The sequence below is a fragment of the Moschus berezovskii genome, chromosome 12 (assembly GCF_049115385.1).
Source record: "Moschus berezovskii isolate FMDL1 chromosome 12, NW_MosBer_1.0, whole genome shotgun sequence".
Lineage (NCBI taxonomy): Eukaryota > Metazoa > Chordata > Mammalia > Artiodactyla > Moschidae > Moschus > Moschus berezovskii.
In genome coordinates this window covers 52,791,331-52,812,950 of record NC_142471.1, presented here as the reverse complement: position 1 = coordinate 52,812,950, position 21,620 = coordinate 52,791,331, and the positions used below count along the sequence as shown (strand labels likewise).

Below are 21,620 nucleotides of genomic sequence, written 5' to 3'. Positions count from 1 at the left end.
AGGAAGTGTTCTAGTTTCATTCTTTTACAAGTGGCTGACCAGTTTCCCCAGCACCACTTGTTAAAGAGACTTTTTCTCCATTTTATATTCTTGCCTCCTTTGTCAAAGATAAGGTGTCCATAGGTGCGTGGATTTATCTCTGGGCTTTCTATTTTGTTCCATTGATCTAAATTTCTGTCTTTATGCCAGTACCATACTGTCTTGATGACTGTGGCTTTGTAGTAGAACCTGAAGTCCAGCAGGTTAATTCCCCCAGTTCCATTCTTCTTCCTCAAGATTGCTTTGGTTATTCGAGGTTTTTTGTATTTCCATACAAATTGTGAGAATTTGTTCTAGTTCTGTGAAAAATATCGTTGGTAGCTTGAAAGGGATTGCATTGAATGTATAAATTACTTTGGGTAGTATACTCATTTTTACAATATTTATTCTTCCAATCCACGAACACGGTATTTCTCCATCTATTAGTGTCCTCTTTGATTACTTTCACTAGTGTTTTATAGTTTTCTATGTACAAGTCTTTTGTTTCCTTAGGTAGGTATATTCCTAAGTATTTAATTCTTTTCATTGCAACAGTGAATGGAATAGTTTCCTTAATTTCTCTTTCTATTTTCTCATTATTAGTGTATAGGAATGCAAGTGATTTCTATGTGTTGATTTTATCCTGCAACTTTACTGTATTCATTGATTAGCTCTAGTAGTTTTCTGGTAGAGTCTTTGTGGTTTTCTGTGTAGAGGATCATGTCATCAGCGAACAGTGAAAGTTTTACTTTTTCTTTTCCAATTTGGATTCCTTTTATGTCTTTTTCTGCTCTGATTGCTGTAGCCAAAACTTCCAGAACTATGAATAGTAGTGGTGAGAGTGGGCACCCTTGTCTTGTTCCTGACTTTAGGGGAAATGCTTTCAGTTTTTCACCGTTGAGGATAATGTTTGCTGTGGATTTGTCATATATAGCTTTTATTTTGTTGACATATGTCCCTCCTATTCCCACTTTCTGGAGGGTTTTTATCATAAATGGATGTTGAATTTTGTCGAAGGCTTTCTCTGCATCTATTGAGATAATCATAATCAAAGGCTGTGAAAAGAGCCTTTGTTTTAAAGTCTATTTTATCTGATATGAGTATTGCTACTCCTGCTTTCTTTTGGTCTCTATTTGCATGGAATATCTTTTTCCAGCCCTTCACTTTCAGTCTGTATGTGTCCCTCGTTTTGAGGTGGGTCTCTTGTAGACAACATATATGGGGGTCTTGTATTTTTATCCATTCAACCAGCCTTTGTCTTTTGGTTGGGGCATTCAATCCATTTACATTTAGGGTAATTATTGATAAGTATGATCCCATTGCCATTTTCTTTATTGCTTTGGGTTCGAGTTTATACATCTTTTCTGTGTTTCCTGTCTAGAGAAGATCCTTTAGCATTTGTTGGAGAGCTGGTTTGGTGATGCTGAATTCTCTCAGCTTTTGCTTGTCTGTAAAGCTTTTGATTTCTCCTTCATATTTGAATGAATTCCTTGCTGGGTACAGTAATCTGGGCTGTAGGTTATTTTCTTTCATTACTTTAAGTATGTCCTGCCATTCCCTCCTGGCCTGAAGAGTTTCTGTTGAAAGATCAGCTGTTATCCTTATGGGAATCCCCTTGTATGTTATTTGCTGCTTTTCCCTTGCTGCTTTTAATATTTGTTCTTTGTGTTTGATCTTTGTTAATTTGATTAATATGTGTCTTGGAGTATTTTGCCTTGGGTTTTTCCTGTTAGGGACTCTCTGGGTTTCTTGGACTTGGGTGATTATCTCTTTCCCCATTTTAGGAAAGTTTTCAACTATTATCTCCTCAAGTATTCTCTCATGGTCTTTCTTTTTGTCTTCTTCTTCTGGGACTCCTATGATTCAAATGTTGGAGCGTTTAACATTGTCCCAGAGGTCTCTAATATTGTCCTCATTTCTTTTAATTCGCTTTTCTTTTTTCCTTTCTGTTTCATTTATTTCTACAATTCTATCTTCTAGCTTGCTTATCCTGTCTTCTGCCTCTGTTATTCTACTGTTTGTTCCCTCCAGTGTGTTTCTGATCTCATCTATTGCATTATTCATTGTATATTGACTCTTTTTTATTTCCTCTAAGTCCTTATTAAACCTTTCTTCCATCTTCTCCATCCTTTTATCCAGGTTATTTATCTGTAATTCCATTTTGCTTTCAAGATTTTGAATCATTTTCACCATCAAAATTCGAAATTCTTTATCAGGTAGATTCCCTGTATCTTCCTCTTTTGTTTGTGTTGGTGGGCATTTATCTTGTCCCTTTACTTGCTGGGTATTTCTCTGCCTCTTCATCTTGCTTATATTGCTTTGCTTGGGGTGGCCTTTCCCTCTTCTTGCAGTTTGTGGAGTTCTCTTTATTATGTAGTTTCCTCGCTGTGTGTGGGGTTGGATGGGTGACTTGTCAAGGTTCCCTGGTTAGGGAAGCTTGTGTCAGTGTCCTGGTGGGTGGAGCTGGATTTCTTCTCTCTGGAGTGCATTGTAGTGTCCAGTAATGAGTTATGAGATGTCAGTGGGTTTGGAGTGACTTTGGGCAGCCTTTATATTGAAAGTCAGGGCTATTTTCCTTTGTTGCTGGAGAATTTGCATGGTATGTCTTGCTCTGGAACTTGTTGACCCTTGGGTGGTGCTTGGTTTTAGTGTAGGTATGGAGGCGTTTGATGAGCTCCTATCGATTAATGTTCCCTGGAGTCAGGAGTTCTCTGGTGTTCTCAGGATTTGGGCTTAAGCCTCTTGCCTCTGGGTTTTGGTCTTATTCTTGGAGTAGTCTCTAGACTTCTCTGTCATTTCCAAGGTGGTTCCCTCTGTTTTAGCTTCTGTTTGCTGGTCTCTTCAGTGTCTAATTTCCGCCCTGATACTAGGGGGCGGGTGGACACTTTTTAAGGCTCAGTTGTTCAGTCCTGTTCTGGGAAGGGAGGAATGCTGCAGACAAATGTCTCTGGCATCTGTGGGGAGTGCTTGCAGCGTCTCGGCCACACTGGGTTTGCCCCCTCTCACAGCACGTATGCTGTCCCAGTCTACACTGCACAGGCTCTAGGTTGCTCTGCCAGGAACTGTCCGAGGCCAGCGCCGGGTTGTATGCACTTCCCAGGTCTGAGCATCTCAAGTTCAGTTTCTCGGGTACTCCACAAAGGCGCAGACTTGGTTGGGCCTGCGTTTTGTGCCTTCCCCGGTCCGAGCAGCTCAGGTGACCAGGTGTTTGGCGAGCGAGGTCGCTGCGACTTATCGCCTCCCCAGTCCCTGCCACTCGGTTTTCTGTGTGTACAACCAGCGCACCTTCTCAGGCGGATATCGACCGGCCTGAGCCCAAGAAGTCTTGATTAGCAACAAGCCTGCCTGCAATTTGTATCGGATGCCTTTCTGGGGCCGCGGTTGCCCCCTCCGGCTCTTGCTGACCTCCCTGCCTGTCTCGGGGGGAATGGGGGATGGGCCAACCGCAGCCAGCTTGCTCTGCTCAGCCCTTTGTTCTGTGAGCGGGACTGGCAGAGTCTTAGGTTAGAGCTTTCCACCTTTTCGTGAGGAAGCTATCCAAGTCTGCTTTGCTATCCCCAGTTAGTTCTCTCAGATTGTTCTCCCGGCATTCAAGCCCAGTCCTCTCTCTAAGCAGTTCAGCTGGCTCCTCCCTGCCCAGCCCCTGCCTGCCAGTGGCGGATGCAGGCGTCTGCGTTGCTTCTCCGCTGGGAGTTACCATTTGGCGGGTAATCTGTGGGTTTTAATTATTTCTTTCTTTTTCCTCCCAGTTATGTGGCCCTCTGAGGTTCCAAGGTTCGCCACAGACTCATCAGTGGGAGTGTTTCCTTGTGTTTGGAAACTTCTCTCTTTTTAAAGCCTCCCTTCCCGGGACGGAGCTCCATCCTTACTTCTTTTGTCTCTCTTTTTATCTTTTATGTTTATTCCTACCTCCTTTCGAAGACAATGGGCTGCTTTTCTGGGTGCCTGATGTCCTCTGCCAGCATTCAGAAGTTGTTTTGTGGACTTTAGTCCGCATTCAAATGTTCTTTTGATGAATTTGTAGGGGAGAGAGTGGTCTCACTGTCCTATTCCTCCGCCATCTTATTCTTTCTCCCCAAATGTATTCTTTTTAATGGCTGAGTAATACTCCATATGAGACAGCAAAAGAGACACAGGTATATAGAACAGTCTTTTGGACTTTGTGGGAGATGGTGAGGGTGGGATGTTTTGGAAGAATGGCTTTGAAACGTGTATATTATCATATGTGAAACGAATCACCAGTCCAGGTTCGATGCATGATACAGGATGCTCGGGGCTGGTGCACAGGGATGACACGGAGGGAGGATAAGGAGAGGAAGGAGATGGGAGGGGGGTTCAAGAAGGGAAACACATATACACCCAGGGCGGATTCATGTCAATGTACGGCAAAACCAATATATAAAGTAATTAGCCTCCAATTAAAAAAATTTTAATTTAAAAATTAAAAAAAATAATAATAAAATAAATGTTCTGACTTGGGGAGGGGGGAGAGTGCTTTTTAAACCATAAAGTAAAATAAAAATGCTCTTGGTTTTTAGCAGCATGGTAATGCTGATCTCTGATGTTTGAACTGCCTTTCTAATAATATCATAGCCTGTTACTCTCTAAATGAAGTCTCCTCATATCACAACATTGGAATAAAATTATACACTTTCTAGACATACCGCTGAGTAATCAGTTCCAGTCACAAGGATGTTTTTGCTTAATAATGAAAACATGATAATAGTTGAAATTATTACCCACTGAGTTACTGTCACTAAAATGTTCTAAAACAGACAAACTTCCTGGAATGAGAAACCCAGACGTGTTAGCTGATATTTCTTTTTTAAATTAATTTATTTAATTGGAGGCTAATTACTTTACAATATTGTGGTGGATTTTGCCATACATTGATGTGAATCAGCCATAGGTGCACATGTGTCCCGCATCCTGAACCCTCCTCCCACCTCCCTCTCCATCCCCACCCTCAGGCTTGTCCCACTGCACCAGCTTTGAGTGCCCTGTTTCATGCATCGAACTTGGACTGATCATCTATTTCACATATTGTAATATACATGTTTCAATGCTTTTCTCTCAAATCATCCCCCATCCCCTTCTCCCACAGAGTCCAAAATTCTGTTCTTTATATCTGTGTCTCTTTTGCTGTTTCACATATAGGGTTGCCGTTACCATCTTTCTAAATTCCATATATATGTGTTATGTACTGTATTAGTGTTTTTCTTTCTGGCTTGCTTCACTCTGTATAATAGGCTCCAGTTTCATCCACCTCATTAGAACTGATTCAAATGTGTTCTTTTTAATAGCTGAGTAATATTCCATTGTGTATATGTACCATAATATTCTTATCCATTCATCTGCTAATGGATATCTAGATTGCTTCCATGTCCTAGCTATTATAAACAGTGCTGCGATGAACATCAGGGTACACGTGTCTCTTTCAATTCTGGTTTCCTTGGTGTGTATGCCCAGCAGTGAGATTTGTGGGTCATATGGCAGTTCTATTTCCAGTTTTTTAAGGAATCGCCACACTGTTCTCCATAGTGGCTGTACCAATTTTCATTCCCACCAACAGTGTAAGATGATTCAATTTTCTCCACACCCTCTCTAACATTTATTGTTTGTAGACTTTTTGAGAGCAGCCATTCTGATCAGCGTGAGATGGTACCTGTGGTTTTGATTTGCATTTCTCTGATAATGAGTGATGTTGAACATCTTTTCATGTGTTTGTTACCCATCTGTATGTCTTCTTTAGGAGACATGTCTGTTTAGTTCTTTGGCCCATTTTTTTATTGGGTAATTTATTTTTCTGGTATTGAGCTTCATGAGCTGCTTATATATTTTTTAGATTAATTCTTTGTCAGTTATCTCATTTGCTATTATTTTCTCCTATTCTGAAGGCTGTCTTTTCACCTTGCTTATAGCTTTCTTCATTGTGCAAAAACTTTTGCGTTTAATTAGGCCCCATTTGTTTATTTTTGCTTTTATTTCCATTACTCTGGGAGTAATTTCCATTACTCTGGGTCAAAGAGGATCTTGCTGTGATTTATGTCAGAGAGTGTTTTGCCTATGGTTTCCTCTAGGAGTTTTATAGTTTTTGATCTTACATTTAGATCTTTAATTCATTTTGAGTTTATTTAGTGTATGGTGTTAGAAAGTGTTCTAGTTTCATTCTTTTACATGTGGTTGACTAGTTTTCCCAGCACCACTTGTTAAAGAGATTGTCTTTTCTCCATTGAATATTTTTGCCTCCTTTGTCAAAGATAAGATGTCCATAGGTGCATTGATTTATTACTGGGCTTTCTATTTTGTTCTATTGATCTATATTTCTGTCTTTGTGCCAGTACCATACTGTCTTGTTGACTGTAGCTTGTAGTATAGTCTGAAGTCAGGCAGGTTGATTCCTCCAGTTCCATTCTTCTTTCTCAAGATTGCTTTGGCCATTCGAGGTTTTTTGTATTTCCATACAAATTGTGAAATTATTTTTTCCAGTTCTATGAAAAATACCATTGGTGGCTTGATAGGGATTGTATTGAATCTGTAGATTGCTTTGAGTAGTATATTCATTTTCACTATATTGATTCTTCCAACCCATGAACATGGTATATTTCTCTATCTATTTGTGTCATGTTTTACTTCTTTCATCAGTGTTTTATCATTTTCTATATATAGGTCTTTTGTTTCTTTAGGTAGATTTATTCCTAAGTATTTTATTCTTTTCGTTGCAGTGGTAAATGAGATTGTTCCTTAATTTCTCTTTCTGTTTTTTCATTGTTAGTATATAGGAATGCAAGGGATTTCTGTGTATTAATCTTATATCCTGAAGTTTTACTATATTCACTGATTAACTCTAGTAATTTTCTGGTGGTGTCTCTAGGGCTTTCTATGTAGAGGATCATGTCATCTGGAAACCAAGAGATTGACTTCTTCTTTTTCAATCTGTATTCCTTTTATTTCTTTTTCTTTTCTGATTGCTGTGGCTAAAACTTCCAAAACTCTGCTGAATAGCAGTGGTAAGAGTGGGCACCCTTGTCTTGTTCCTGACTTTAGGGGAAATGCTTTCAATTTTTCACCATTGAGGATAATGTCTGCTGTGGGTTTATCATATATGGCTTTTATTATGCTGAGATATGTTTCTTCTATGCCTGCTTTCTGGAGAATTCTTATCATAAATAGCTGTTGAATTTTGTCGAAGGCTTTCTCTGCATCTATTGAGATAATCATATAGTTTTTATCTTTGCATTTGGTAATGTGGTGTATCACATTGATTGATTTGCGAATATTGAAGAATCCTTGCATCCCTGGGATAAAGCCCGCTTGGTCATGATGTATGGTCTTTTTTATATGTTGTTAGATTCTGTTTGCTAGAATTTGTTGAGGATTTTTGCATCTATGTTCATCAGTGATATTGGCCTGTAGTTTTCTTTTTTGTGTGGCATCTTTGTCTTTTTTTGGTATTAGGGTGATGGTGGCCTCATAAAATGAGTTTGGGAGTTTACCTTCCTCAGCAATTTTATGGAAGAGTTTGAGTAGGATAGGTGTTAGCTCTTCTCTAAATTTTTGGCAGAATTCACCTGTGAAGCCATCTGGTCCTGAACTTTTGTTTGTTGGAAGATTTTTGATTAAAGTTTTGATTTCTATGTTTGTGATGGGTCTGCTAAGATTTTCTATTTCTTTCTGGTTCAGTTTAGCACGATAGCCCAAAACCTATCTGATTCAGTGAAAGCAGTGCTAAGGAGAAGGTTCATAGCAATACAAGCTTACCTCAAGAAACAAGAGAAAAATCAAATAAAGAACTTAACTTTACACCTAAAGCAACTAGAAAAAGAAGAAATGAAAAACCACAGGGTTAGTAGAAGGAAAGAAATAATAAAAATTAGAGCAGAAATAAATGAAAAAGAAACAAAGGAGACTATAGCAAAAATCAACAAAACTAAAAGCTGGTTCTTTGAGAAGATAAATAAAGTAGACAAACAATTAGACTCATCAAGAAAAAGAAAGGGAGAAGAATCAAATCAACAAAATTAGAAATGAAAATGGAGAGATCACAACATACAACACAGAAATAGGATCATGAGACTACTATCAGCAACTCTATGCCAATAAAATGGATAACTTATAAGAAATGAATGAATTCTTAGAAAAGTATAACTGATATTTCTTAAAGAAAAATTCTATAATTACCATTCTTGATGTGAGAGAGTCATAATTTTCCCCCCTCCCTTTTCCGTTTCTTTCTTCCCTTTCTCCCTCCTCCTTTCTTTACTCCATTTTTCTCTCCTTCCTTCATTCCTTTTTACTTCTCTTCCTATTCCACCCCTTCCTTGCAGGTATGTTTAAACTATAACATTAAGCATAAGACGGATTTTCCATCTGCTCTTTCTGCCTCAATACACTAAACTAATCACATGTTATCCACTTCCTTCAAAAAGTTTGGTCAAGATTTGTTAAAGTTTGATTTTTTTACATCCCAAGAAAAGTAGCAGAAATGTGTTTCATATTAGTGTGTATACAATAAGATTTGCTGTTGAAATTCCCAGAATTAAAGTTTTTGCTCATTAATGTTCTCTACATTTATTCTGAAATTATGTCTCAGAGTATATGTGAGGTTGACTATTTTATTCTATACTCCTAAAATATAACTCATACATGAATTGTGTTTGTTTTTAAAAAGAGAATTGAATGATTTTCCTCTAGTCTCTTACATTTGTTACAATTGATAATGTTATAGTTTCTGCTCACTCTGTTAGTGTTTTCAAAATTGTTCATTATAATCCCATTCTTATTAGAATAACTAAAGTCTTTTCCTTTTGTGGTCAAGAAATGTCCTACTGCTGCTAAGTCACTTCAGTCATGTCCGACTCTGTGTGACCCCATAGACGGAAGCCCACCAGGCTCCCCCATCCCTCGGATTCTCCAGGCAAGAACACTGGAGTGGGTTGCCATTTCCTTCTCCAATGTGTGAAAGTGGAAAGTGAAGTCACTCAGTCGTGTCCGACCCTTAGCGACCCCATGGACTGCAGCCTACCAGGTTCCTCCATCCATGGGATTTTCTAGGCAAGAGTACTGGAGTGGCTTGCCATTGCCTTCTCCGAAGAAATGTACTAAGACCCAAGTAAATATTTAAAAAGGCATATGATATCTAAACTGTTTCAAATGTTTGTTTGATGAAGGTCCATGCAGGTGGCAGGTGTTCCTACAGAGTGTCTGTGAGAGGGAAACATGAAACACTGGTTAGTTCAGACTTGCACCAGGAATGATAAATTCTGTAATGCCATCAATTATGTTTATCAAAATGTCCTAAATTATTCGTTGCTCAGTGCAGAGATACAGAGACAGTTATTTGGAGCTTATTAATATTGCTCAAAAATACTACATTTTCTTAAACTTCTAGTTAGCTATTCTGGTTAACTTATTGTTTTAGGAGACTTTGAATATTAGCAAAATGTATTTGTCTCATGTTTCAAAAACTATTATTTGGCCAGGATTGCTTTCTAAATAAAGACTATTTATAAGCAGCATATGGTCCAATTCTAAAGTCAAGATTATAGTTCTGCATATTTTTATTTTGAAAAGAATTTCCATATGCTTAATCTCTAATTGCGAGTATAAATGTAAATGTTTTTATAGAGTGTTGCCATGACTAGTCCTTCATCTCTATGTGTATTTATGACTTTGGGTGTCTGTGCTTCTGTCTATAGATGGACACACATATATTCTATCATGTGTATATGTGTAATGGCCTATTATTTTATGAAAATATTGCTTATGGAATTTTAAAGAATAAACACATTTGCTTATGTTATAATAGTAGGTTTAAAATCAAAATAATAAACCATATTTAATTATAGCTATTTTATGATTACATCTCTATAAACAACAATAATGCCATGCAGAAAAAAATAAAAAGAATTATCAGTACATAATGTCCCTATTAGTCATTTGTGGTAAGAGAACTATTCAGTTCAGTCAGTTCAGTGGCTGAGTCGTGTCTGACTCTTTGCAGCCCCATGAATCACAACACGTCAGGCCTCCCTATCCATCACCAACTCCCGGACTTCACTCAAACTCATGTCCATCAAGTCGGTGATATCATCCAGCCATCTCATTCTCTGTCGTCCCCTTCTCCTCCTGCCCACAATCCCTGCCAACATCAGAGTCTTTTCCAGTGAGTCAGCTCATTGCATGAGGTGGCCAAAGTATTGGAGTTTCAGTTTTAGCATCAGTCCTTCCAATGAACACCAAGGATTGATCTCCTTTAGAATGGACTGTTGGATCTCCTTGCAGTCTAAGGGACTCTCAAGAGTCTTCTCCAACACCACAGTTCAAAAGCATCAATTCTTCGGCAATCAGCTTTCTTCACAGTCCAACTCTCACAACCATACATGACCACTGGAAAAACCATAGCCTTGACTAGACGGAACTTTGTTGGCAAAGTAATATCTCTGCTTTTTAATATACTATCTAGGTTGGTCAAAACTTTTCTTCCAAGGAGTAAGTTTCTTTAAATTTCATGGCTGCAATCAACATCTGCAGTAATTTTGGAGTCCAAAAATATAAAGTCTGACACTGTTTCCACTGTTTCCCCATCTATTTCCCATGAAGTGATGGGACCAGATGCCATGATCTTTGTTTTCTGAATGTTGAGCTTCAAGCCAACCTTTTCACTCTCCTCTTTCACTTTCATCAAGAGGCTTTTGAGTTCCTCTTCACTTTCTGCCATAAGGGTGGTGTCATCTGCATATCTGAGGTTATTGATATTTCTCCTGGAAATCTTGATTCCAGCTTGGGGTTCTTCCAGCCCAGTGTTCCTCAAGATGTACTCTGCATATAAGTTAAATAAGCAGGGTGACAATATACAACCTTGATGTACTCCTTTTCCTATTTGGAACCAGTCTGTTGTTCCATGTACAGTTCTAACTGTTGCTTCCTGACCTGCATATAGGTTTCTCAAGAGGGAGGTCAGGTGATCTGGTATTCCCATCTCTTTCAGAATTTTCCAGTTTATTGTGATCCACACAGTCAAGGGCTTTGGCCTAGTCAATAAAGCAGAACTAGATGGTTTTCTGGAACTCTCTTGCTTTCTCCATGATCCAGCAGATGTTGACAATTTGATCTCTGGTGCCTCTGCCTTTTCTAAAACCTGCTTGAACATCTGGGAGTTCACGGTTCACATATTGCTGAAGCCTGGCTTGGAGAATTTTGAGCATGACTCTACTAGCATGTGAGATGAGTACAATTGTGCGGTAGTTTGAGCATTCCTTGGCATTGCCTTTCTTTGGGATTGGAATGAAAACTGACCTTTTCCAGTCCTGTGGTCACTGCTGAGTTTTCCAAATTTGCTGGGATATTGAGTGCAGCACTTTCACAGTTTCATCTTTTGGATTTGAAATAGCTCAACTGGAATTCCATCACCTCCACTAGCTTTGTTCGTAGTGATGCTTTCTAAGGCCCACTTGACTTCACATTCCAAGATGTCTGGCTCTAGGTCAGTGATCACGTTATTGTGATTATCTTGATCATGAAGATCTTTTTTGTACAGTTCTTCAGTGTATTCTTGCCACCTCTTAATATCTTCTGCTTCTGTTAGGTCCATACCATTTCTGTCCTTTATCGAGCTCATCTTTGCATGAAATGTTCCCTTGGAATCTCTCATTTTCTTGAAGAGATCTCTTGTTTTTCCTATTCTGTTGTTTTCCTATATTTCTTTGCATTGATCACTGAGGAAGGCTTTCTTATCTCGCCTGGCTATTCTTTGGAACTCTGCATTCAGATGCTTATATCTTTCCTTTTCCCCTTTGCTTTTCACCTCTCTTCACAGCTATTTGTAAGGCCTCCTCAGACAGCCATTTTGCTTTTTTGCATTTCTTTTCCATGGTGATGGTCTTGGTCCCTGTCTCCTTTACAATGTCACGAACCTCCCTCCAGAGTTCATCAGGCACTTTATCTATCAGATCTAGTCCCTTAAATCTATTTCTCACTTCCACTGTATAATCATAAGGGATTTGATTTAGGTCATATCTGAATGGTCTAGTGGTTTTCCCTACTTTCTTCAATTTAAGTCTGAATTTGGCAATAAGGTGTTCATGATCTGAGCCACAGTCAGCTCCTGGTCTTGTTTTTGCCAACTGTATACAGCTTCTCCATCTTTGGCTGCAAAGAATATAATCAATCTGATTTCGGTGTTGACCATCTGGTGATTTGCTTGTGTAGAGTCTTCTCTTGTGTTGTTGGAAGAGGGTGTTTGCTATATCCAGTGCATTCTCTTGGCAAAACTCTATTAGCCTTTGCCCTGTTTCATTCCGTGCTCCAAGGCCAAATTTGCCTATTACTCCAGCTGTTTCTTGACTCCCTCCTTTTGCATTCCAGTCCCCTATAATGAAAAGGACATCTTTTTTGGGTGTTAGTTCTAAAAGGTCGTGTAGGTCTTCACAGAACTGTTCAACTTCGGCTTCTTCAGCATTACTGGTTGGGGCATAGACCTGGATTACTGTAATATTGAATAGTTTGCCTTGGAAATGAACAGAAATCATTCTGTTGTTTTTAGATTGCATCCAAGTACTGCATTTTGGACTCTTTTCTTGACCATGATGGCTACTCCATTTCTTCTAAGGAATTCCTGCCCACAGTAGTAGACATAATGGTCATCTGAGTTAAATTCACCCATTCCAGTCCATTTTAATTCACTGATTCCTAGAATGTCTATGAGAGAACTATTAGTGATATTTTAATTTCTTCTCTCATTTAAACAACTTTTCCATAATAAAAAAAAAATCACTTACACAGTAAATAAAAAGTGTTTTCCTCAGTTAGAGGGAAAGTACTTCAAAAGTAATTTTCTGTGCTATCAATATATGGGCCTTTTGTAAGTGCATGTCATTTCCTGTCACTTTGTTTTATCTAATAGTAAAAAAAAAAAAAATCATAAATATTGGATTATTAGCACCATAGGAAATTCGTATTTTTAACCAAGGGCTAACTGTATAGAGCTTCTCCATTTTGGCTGCAAAGAATGTAATCAATCTGATTTTGGTTTTGACCATCTGGTGATATCCATGTCTAGAGACTTCTCTTGTGTCGTTGGAAGAGGATGTTTGCTATGACCAATGTGTTCTCGTGGCACAACTCTATTAGCCTTTGCCCTGCTTTGTTCTGTACTCCAAGGCCAAATTTGCCTATTACTCCAGGTGATTCTTGACTTCCTACTTTTGCATTCCAGTCCCCTATAATGAAAAGGACATCTTTTTTGGGTGTTAATTCTAGAAGGTCTTGTAGGTCTTCATAGCCCCATTCAACTTCAGCTTCTTCACCATAACTGGTTGGGGCATAGACTTGGATTACCGTGATATTGAATGGTTTGCCTTGGAAACGGACAGAGATCTGTTGTTTTTGAGATTGCATCCAAGTACTGCATTTTGGACTCTTTTGTTGACTATGATGACTACTCCATTTCTTCTAAGGGATTCCTGCCCACAGTAGTAGATATAATGGTCATCTGAGTTAAATTCACCCATTCCAGTCCATCTTAGTTCCCTGATTCCTAGAATGTCGACATTCACTCTTGCATTTTCCTGTTTGACCACTTCCAATTTGCCTTGATTCATGGACCTAACTGGATAAGGAAATGGTGACACACTCCATTGTTCTTGCCTGGAAAATCCCAGGGACAGGGGAGCCTGGTGGGCTGCCGCCTATGGGGTCTCACAGAGTCAGTCGCTTCAGACTGAAGCGACTTAGCAGCAGCAGCATGGACCTAACATTCCAGGTTCCTATGCAATATTGCTCTTACAGCATCAGACTTTGCTTCTATCACCAGTCCCATCCACAACTGGGTGTTGTTTTTGCTTTGGGCCCATCCCGTCATTCTTTCTGGAGTTATTTCTCCACTGATCTCCAGTAGCATATTGGGCACCTACCAACCTGGAGAGTTCATCTTTAAGTGTCCTATCCTTCTGCCTTTTCATACTGTTCATGGGGTTTACAAGGCAAGAATACTGAAGTGCTTGCCATTCCTTTCTGCAGTGGACCACGTTTTTTCAGAGCTCTCTCATCACCCATCCATTTTGGGTGGCCCTACATTGCATGTTTCATAGTTTCATTGAGTTAGACAACGTTGTGATCCAGGTGATCAGATTGGTTAGTTTTCTGTGATTGTGGTTTTCAGTGTGTATGCCCTCTGATGGAGAAGAATAAGAGACTATGGAAGCTTCCTGATGGGAGAGACTGACTGAGGGGGAAACTGGGTCTTGTTCAGATAGGCAGGGCCATGCTCAGTAAATCTTTAACCCAACTTTCTATTGATGGGTGGAGCTGTGTCCCTCCCTGCTATTTACCTGGGGCCAAACTACCTCATATATACAGATGACACCACCCTTATGGCAGAAAGTGAAGAGGAACTCAAAAGCCTCTTGATGAAAGTCAAAGAGGAGAGTGAAAAAGTTGGCTTAAAGCTCAACATTCAGAAAACAAAGATCAGGGCATCTGGTCCCATCACTTCATGGGAAAGAGATGGGGAAACAGTGGAAACAATGTCAGACTTTATTTTTTTGGGCTCCAAAATCATTGAGGATGCTGATTACAGCCATGAAATTAAAAGACACTTACTCCTTGGTAGGAAAGTTATGACCAACCTTGATAGTATATTAAAAAGCAGAGACATTACTTTGCCAACCAAGGTCCGTCTAGTCAAGGCTATGGTTTTTCCCGTGGTCATGTATGGATGTGAGAGTTGGATTGTGAAGAAAGCTGATCACCGAAGAATTGATGCTTTTGAACTGTGGTGCTGGAGAAGACTCTTGAGAGTCCCTTGGACTGCAAGGAGATCCAACCAGTCCATTCTAAAGGAGATCAATCCTGGGTGTTCATTGGAAGGACTGATGCTAAAGCTGAAACTCCAATACTTTGGCCACCTCATGCAAAGAGTTGACTCACTGGAAAAGACTCTGATGCTAGGAAGGATTGGGGGCGGGAGGAGAAGGGGACAAAGAGAATGAGATGGATGGATGGCATCACCGATTCGATGGACATGAGTTTGAGTGAAGTCCAGGAGTTGGTGATGGACAGGGAGGCCTGGCGTGCTGTGATTCATGGGGTCGCAAAGAGTCGGACACGACTGAGCGACTGAACTGAACTGAACAGAAGCAGAAGATATTAAGAAGAGGTGGCAAGAATACACAGAAGAACTGTCCAAGAAAGATCTTCATGACCCAGATAATCACGATAGTATGATCACTCACCTAGAGCCCAACATTCTGGAATGTGAAGTCAAGTGGGCCTTAGGAAGCATCATTATGAACAAAGCTAGTGGAGGTGATGGGATTGAATTGAGCTATTTCAAATCCTAAAAGATGATGCTATGAAAGTGGTGCACTCAATAATGGCAGCAAACTTGGAAAACTCAGCTGTGGCCACAGGACTCGAAAAGGTCAGTTTTCATTCCAATCTCAAAGAAAGGCAATGCCAAAGAATGCTCAAAGTGCCCCACAATTGCACGCATCTCAGTTCAGTTCAGTTCAGTCGCTCAGTCGTGTCCGACTCTCCGCAACCCCATGAATCACAGCACGCCAGGTCCCCCTGTCCATCACCAACTCCCGGAGTTCACTCAAACTCATGTCCACAGAGTCGGTGATGCCATCTAGCCGTCTCATTCTCTGTCGTCCCCTTCTCCTCCCGCCCCCAACCTTTCCCAGCATCAGGGTCTTTTCCAGTGAGTCAACTCGTCGCATGAGGTGGCTCGCTTGTAAAATAATGCTCAAAATTTGCAAGCCAGGCTTCAACCATGAACTTCTAGATGTTCAAGCTGGTTTTAGAAAAGGCAGAGGGACCAGATATCAAATTGCCAACATCTGTTGGATTATTGAAAAAGCAAGGGATTTCCAGAAAAACATCTATTTCTGCTTTATTGACTATGCCAAAGTTTTGACTGTGTGGATCACAACAAACCGTGGAAAATTCTTAAAGAGATGGGAATACCAGACTACCTGCCCTGCCTCCTGAGAAACCTGTCAGGAAGCAACAGTTAGACCTGGACATGGAACAACAGACTTGTTCCAAATAGGAAAAGGAGTACGTCAAGGCTGTATATTGTCACCGTGTTTATTTAACTTATATCCAGAGTACATCATGAGAAACACTGGACAGGATGAAGCACAAACTGGAATCAAGATTGCTGGGAGAAATATCAATAACCTCAGATATGCAGATGACACTACCCTTATGGCAGAAAGTGAAGAAGAACTGAACAACCTCGATGAAAGTGAAAGAGGATAGTGGAAAGATTGGCTTAAAACTTAACATTCTGAAAACTAAGATCATGGCATATGGTTCCATCACTTCATGGCAAATGGATAGGGAAACAATGGAAACAGTGACAGACTTTATTTTGGGGGCTCTAAGATCACTGCAGATGGTGATTGTAGCCATGAAATTAAAAGACACTTGCTCCTTGGAAGAAAAGTTATGACCAACTTAGACAGCATATTAAAAAGCTGCCATTACTTTGCCAACAAAGTTCCATCTAGTCAAATCTATGGTTTTTCTAATAGTCATGTATGGATGTGAGAGTTGGATGTAAAAGAAATCTTGGATGTAAAGGAATTGATGCTTTTGAAACTGTGGTGTTGGAGAAGCCTCTTGAGAGTCCCTTGACAGCGAGGAGATCCAACCCGTCCTTCCTAAAGGAAACCAGTCCTGAATATTCATTGAAAGGACTGATGCTGAATTGAAACTCCAATTCTTTGGCCACCTTTTGCAAAGAACTGACTCACTGGAAAAGACCCTGATGCTGGGAAAGGCTGACGGTGGGAGGAGAAGGGGACAACAGAGCATGAGATGGTTGTATGGCATCACCTACTCAATGGACATGAGTTTAAATAAACTCTGGGGATTGGTAATGGACAGGGCAGCCTGGTGTTCCATAGTCCTGGGGACTACAGACTTGCAAAGAGTCTGACAGGACTGAGGGACTGAACTAAACTGAACTGAAGGAGTAAGACAGAAATTTTTAATTATTTGAATATTCAAATTGCTATGCATTTTACATTTTTAAGAAAACAATGTGTTAATAGATCCAAGTATTTTTGAAAAGCTACGTTTCAGTAGTTCTTGCTTTTTGTTTTTACCACTTAATTCTTTTTTCTTCTGTCAGTGCTTTTTGACAATGTTTAGATTTGGTTGTATTTAAAATATTTAAGTATTATAAAGGAAAGGATTGGGTATCAGAGAAAATGGATTATAATTCTAAACTGCTATCATTTTGGATAAATATACTCTCTGTGTTTAAATTTCATATTACTTATGAAAACAGGGAATCAACCAGATGTTATCAATTTTTTCATAATAAAAGATATGTGTTTTACTTTACAACGTAAGCCCATCTCACTTTCAGGAGTTTCTCAAAGAAGGAAATAATAGCTAAAATATTCAATAAGAAAATGGGCAGTTTTACCACATAAAGAACAATGGCCAAAATCATATTTGAACCATTCTCAACCATGGAGATTGCATTTATCACTTATAATTAATTATATTTTTCAAACTTTTATATGGACTGCTTCTTATTGCTCATTCATTCACATTCAAACATTTCACCCTTATTAATACGTTCATTTTACCTTTTCATACTGTTCATGGGGTTCTCAAGGCAAGAATACTGAAGTGGTTTGCCATTCCCTTGCTTTTGAACTGTCATGTTGGAGAAGACTCTTGAGAGTCACTTGGACTGCAAGGAGATCCAACCAGTCCATCCTAAAGGAGATCAGCCCTGGGTGTTCATTGGAAGGACTGATGTTGAAGCTGAAACTCCAATACTTTGGCCACCTCATGTGAAGAGGTGACTCATTTGAAAAGGCTCTGATGCTGCGAAAGATTGAAGGCAGGAGGAGAAGGGGACAGCAGAGGATGAGATGGCTGGATGGTATAACTGACTCAATGGACGTAAGTTTGTGTAAACTCTGGGAGTTGATGATGGACAGGGAGGCCTGGTGTGCTGCAGTCCATGGGGTCACAAAGAGTTGGGCACCACTGAGCAACTGAACTGAACTGAATGTGTTCATTATAGAAAACTTGATACTCCATATAATGCAATTCTTGATTCTTTGACTTTTTGTCTAGTCATTGTCTTTGGTTCCTTTTTGTATTAAAAATACTTAGTATAGAGACTTCCCTGGTGGACTAGTGGGTAAGACTTTACCATTCAATGCAGGATACCTGGTGGGGAAGAACCACTTGCCTTGCAGCCAAAAAACCAAAAGGTAAAACAGAAGCAGTATTGTAACAAATTCAACAAAGACTCTAAAAATGGACCACATCAAAGGGGAAAAAAAGAAAGAAAAGAAATGGTGTATTTAGCCCAGCATTCTAGTTACCCTGTTCCACAGATGAGATCATTACCCAAGGGCCTGATGTAATAGCTATTCCTTTCCCCTTCCAGTCAGCCCCCAAGCAGTGTCAAGTTTCTCTGTATGGGTTATTTTTTAAGTGTATGTAAAAATGACAAAGCAACATTTAAATTTAAATTAGCAAACATCCTACATATTTCATGCATGTTTTGTTTTATAATACTCACTACAAGCAAAGCGATTTGCATGTATTAACATTATAGAGGTTTAAAATTAAAATGTAAAATCTCACAGCACTTTCAGTTCAGTTCAGTTCAGTTCAGTCGCTCAGTCATGTCCAACTCTTCGTGACCCCATGAATCACAGCACGCCAGGCCTCTCTGTCCATCACCAACTCCCGGAGTTCACTCAAACTCATGTCCATCGAGTCGGTGATGCCATCCAGCCATCTCATTCTCTGTCGTCCCCTTCTCCTCCCGCCCCCAATCCTTCCCAGCATCACAATCATTTCCAGTGAGTCAACTCATCGCATGAGGTGACCAAAGTATTGGAGTTTCAGCTTTAGCATCAGTCCTTCCAATGAACACCCAGGACTGATCTCCTCTAGAATGGACTGGTTGGATCTCCTTGCAGTCCAAGGGACTCTCAAGAGTCTTCTCCAACACCACAGTTCAAAAGCATCAATTCTTCGGCGATTAGCCTTCTTCACAGTCCAACTCTCACATCCATACATGACCACTGGAAAAACCATAGCCTTGACTAGACAGGCCTTTGTTGGCAAAGTAATGTCTCTGCTTTTTAATATACTATCTAAGTTGATCCTAACTTTCCTTCCAAGGAGTAAATGTCTTTTAATTTCATGGCTGCAATCAGCATCCGCAGTGATTTTGGATCCGCAAAAAATAAAGTCTGACACTGTTTCCACTGTTTCCCCCAGCACTTTAAAAGACGTATCCTGCTCTCAGTTTATATCATTATCTGATATGTTTCTTAATAATGTGTTGATATTAAATGTTTGAATTCATTTTTATTTAGATCCTTTTAGATTGTTTCAGTGTATCATTGACTATGCTGTCATTGTTACTACTTTGCTGAGGATTTATCCTTATCATTGCTTTTTTCTCTCTGACAGCTCTTTCAAACATTTGATTGGAGGATTAGATGATGTTTCTAATAAAGCATATGAAGATGCAGAAGCTAAAGCAAAGTAAGTGAAAATCTGATGGGCCCTAATTTTGATTTTTAAAACATGGTTTTGAATAGACATAAGATCAAATATTTTGTTGAACTTAAAGCTCAACACTCTGTTGGAAAGAAAATAACTACTTATGAGTGAACATAAGCGAGCTGTTCAAGATAATTATTACATAGTATGCTTACTTAGTATGTCTCTCCTTAAATATGAAACCTTAATTTGGTGAGGAAGATCATCTGGAAAAGGGAAAATGATTAGTTTAAAATCCAGTATAAATAATTGAATATAAATGCGTTATTTCTTTCACTGAAAACACTTTCTGAATGAATTGCGGTTGAGTTCACCAGTTTGTGAAATTGTATGAAAAATAATAAGGCTGGAAATATTTCCTCATGTGAGTACACTGTTGCTTTACATTGAACTTTGTTAGTGAAAACTAATCAGTTGATCTAAGAAAGAAGTGGAAAATTTTTATAACCCAGAAGAACATCTCAGAAAGCTCTGAGAACTGTTCCTTCCCACCTGAAGTCAAAGCACATTTAATGTAAGTTTGTTTTTGTTTTGAACAGAAGGCTGTACATCAAATGACATATTTTTGACATAATCCAGATGTAAGTGTCATATGACCCCTTAAAAGTTCAAGTAGGAAAGTTATCTTTAAGGAGTTGTTTTATTGTTGCTAGGAGAATGTTGCTGTTTCTGGTATTTCTGCCAGTTGGGTAGGTTTGGTCAATACGTGATATAGATACACAACGCATATTGCAGGGAGAGAGGAGGCCAAAGGGCAGAGAAAACTTTCTGTTTGAATTTTTCTTGTCTTGCCATAAAATATGAATTTTATTTCACAACTTGTGTTGCTAAGTTATGATTTGAGATAGTATATAAAGTTATGAGATAGTACATATGCCATTGTATTTTTATATAAAGTGAAAGAAAGTGAAATCACTCAGTCGTGTCCAGCTCTTTGCGACCCCATGGACTGTAGCCTACCAGGCTCCTCAGTCCATGGAATTTTCCAGGCCAGAGTACTGGAATGGGTTGCCATTTCCTTCTCCAGGGGATCTTCCTGACCCAGGGATCAAACCCTGGTCTCCCGCACTGCAAGCAGACACTTTACCATCTGAGCCACCAGGGAAGACCCAGAGTACATTTTTATCTACTAGAATAATTTGCTTTAAAACAAAGCTTTACTTTTTTTTTTTTTTAAACAAAAATGTGAAGTAATTTGAGTTTGACTATTTTCTGCAAAAATTTTAGGTTACTTTTTTAAAAAGTATAATCTATAATCCTGTTCTTTCTCCCAAAAAGGTAACCTGAGTAAAAACCATTTTGTATTTAATATCATATAGGGTACAGGAAGGTTTGAATCAACTAATATCAGTGACTAGATGGTGCAGGAGAAGAATATGATTGGTTGGTCTTGTAGTAACCTAAAAAAGGATAAAATAATTTCTTTTGCCTTGAGAATCTATGAAGATTAAAAATTTGGACTAGGACTAAATAACTGATTATTATAATTCATTTTGAGAGATAAAATTCTGTTATTTTCAAAGTTATATACATATATTCACATTTTCTTCTCTGTATAATTTGTTTTTGGTTCCTCTGCTCTTGAGGGACATAGAATTACATCCTGTAGTCACATACCAGCAGTGCCCCTGCTAAGATTTCCTGAGGAAATGACACTAAGTCAGCATTAACACCAAACAAGCTCCACATAGTCATCAGTATTTCCTGTACTGTGGCTGATTGGTATGAATTTTCCGGTTTTCTACTTTAGGTTAAAATACATATGAATGCTAAACGTAGACTTTAGTTTCTGGTATTTGCATTAATCATCCTGAGATGGCAGAGGAGAGTCATTCAATGTGACTTATCAATTTTTAAAGTTATAAAACTTGGTTATTATTAGATTTTATCCCTAAAGGAACATTTTCTTGCTATATGAACACTCATATTTATAATTTATGTCAACAAAGTTTTTCTTGAGTATGTATCTTTAAGTAAGGTTACTATAGACCATTTTATATATATTTATATTTGTATATATTTACTCACATACTTCATTTATT

At 39.0% G+C, this 21,620-nt stretch overlaps 1 protein-coding gene across 4 annotated transcripts in view; it reads left to right on the top strand.

Annotated features, from left to right (window-relative positions):
* Positions 1 to 21,620, top strand: part of PRKG1 (protein kinase cGMP-dependent 1) — a 1,472,222-nt gene that overhangs the window by 1,320,666 nt on the left and 129,936 nt on the right. For all 4 annotated transcript variants that reach the window (XM_055425188.2, XM_055425187.2, XM_055425186.2 and 1 more), the window contains one exon: positions 19,486 to 19,560. In XM_055425188.2, the coding sequence (XP_055281163.1) occupies positions 19,486 to 19,560 (75 nt within the window). The remainder of the gene's footprint in view (positions 1 to 19,485; positions 19,561 to 21,620) is intronic.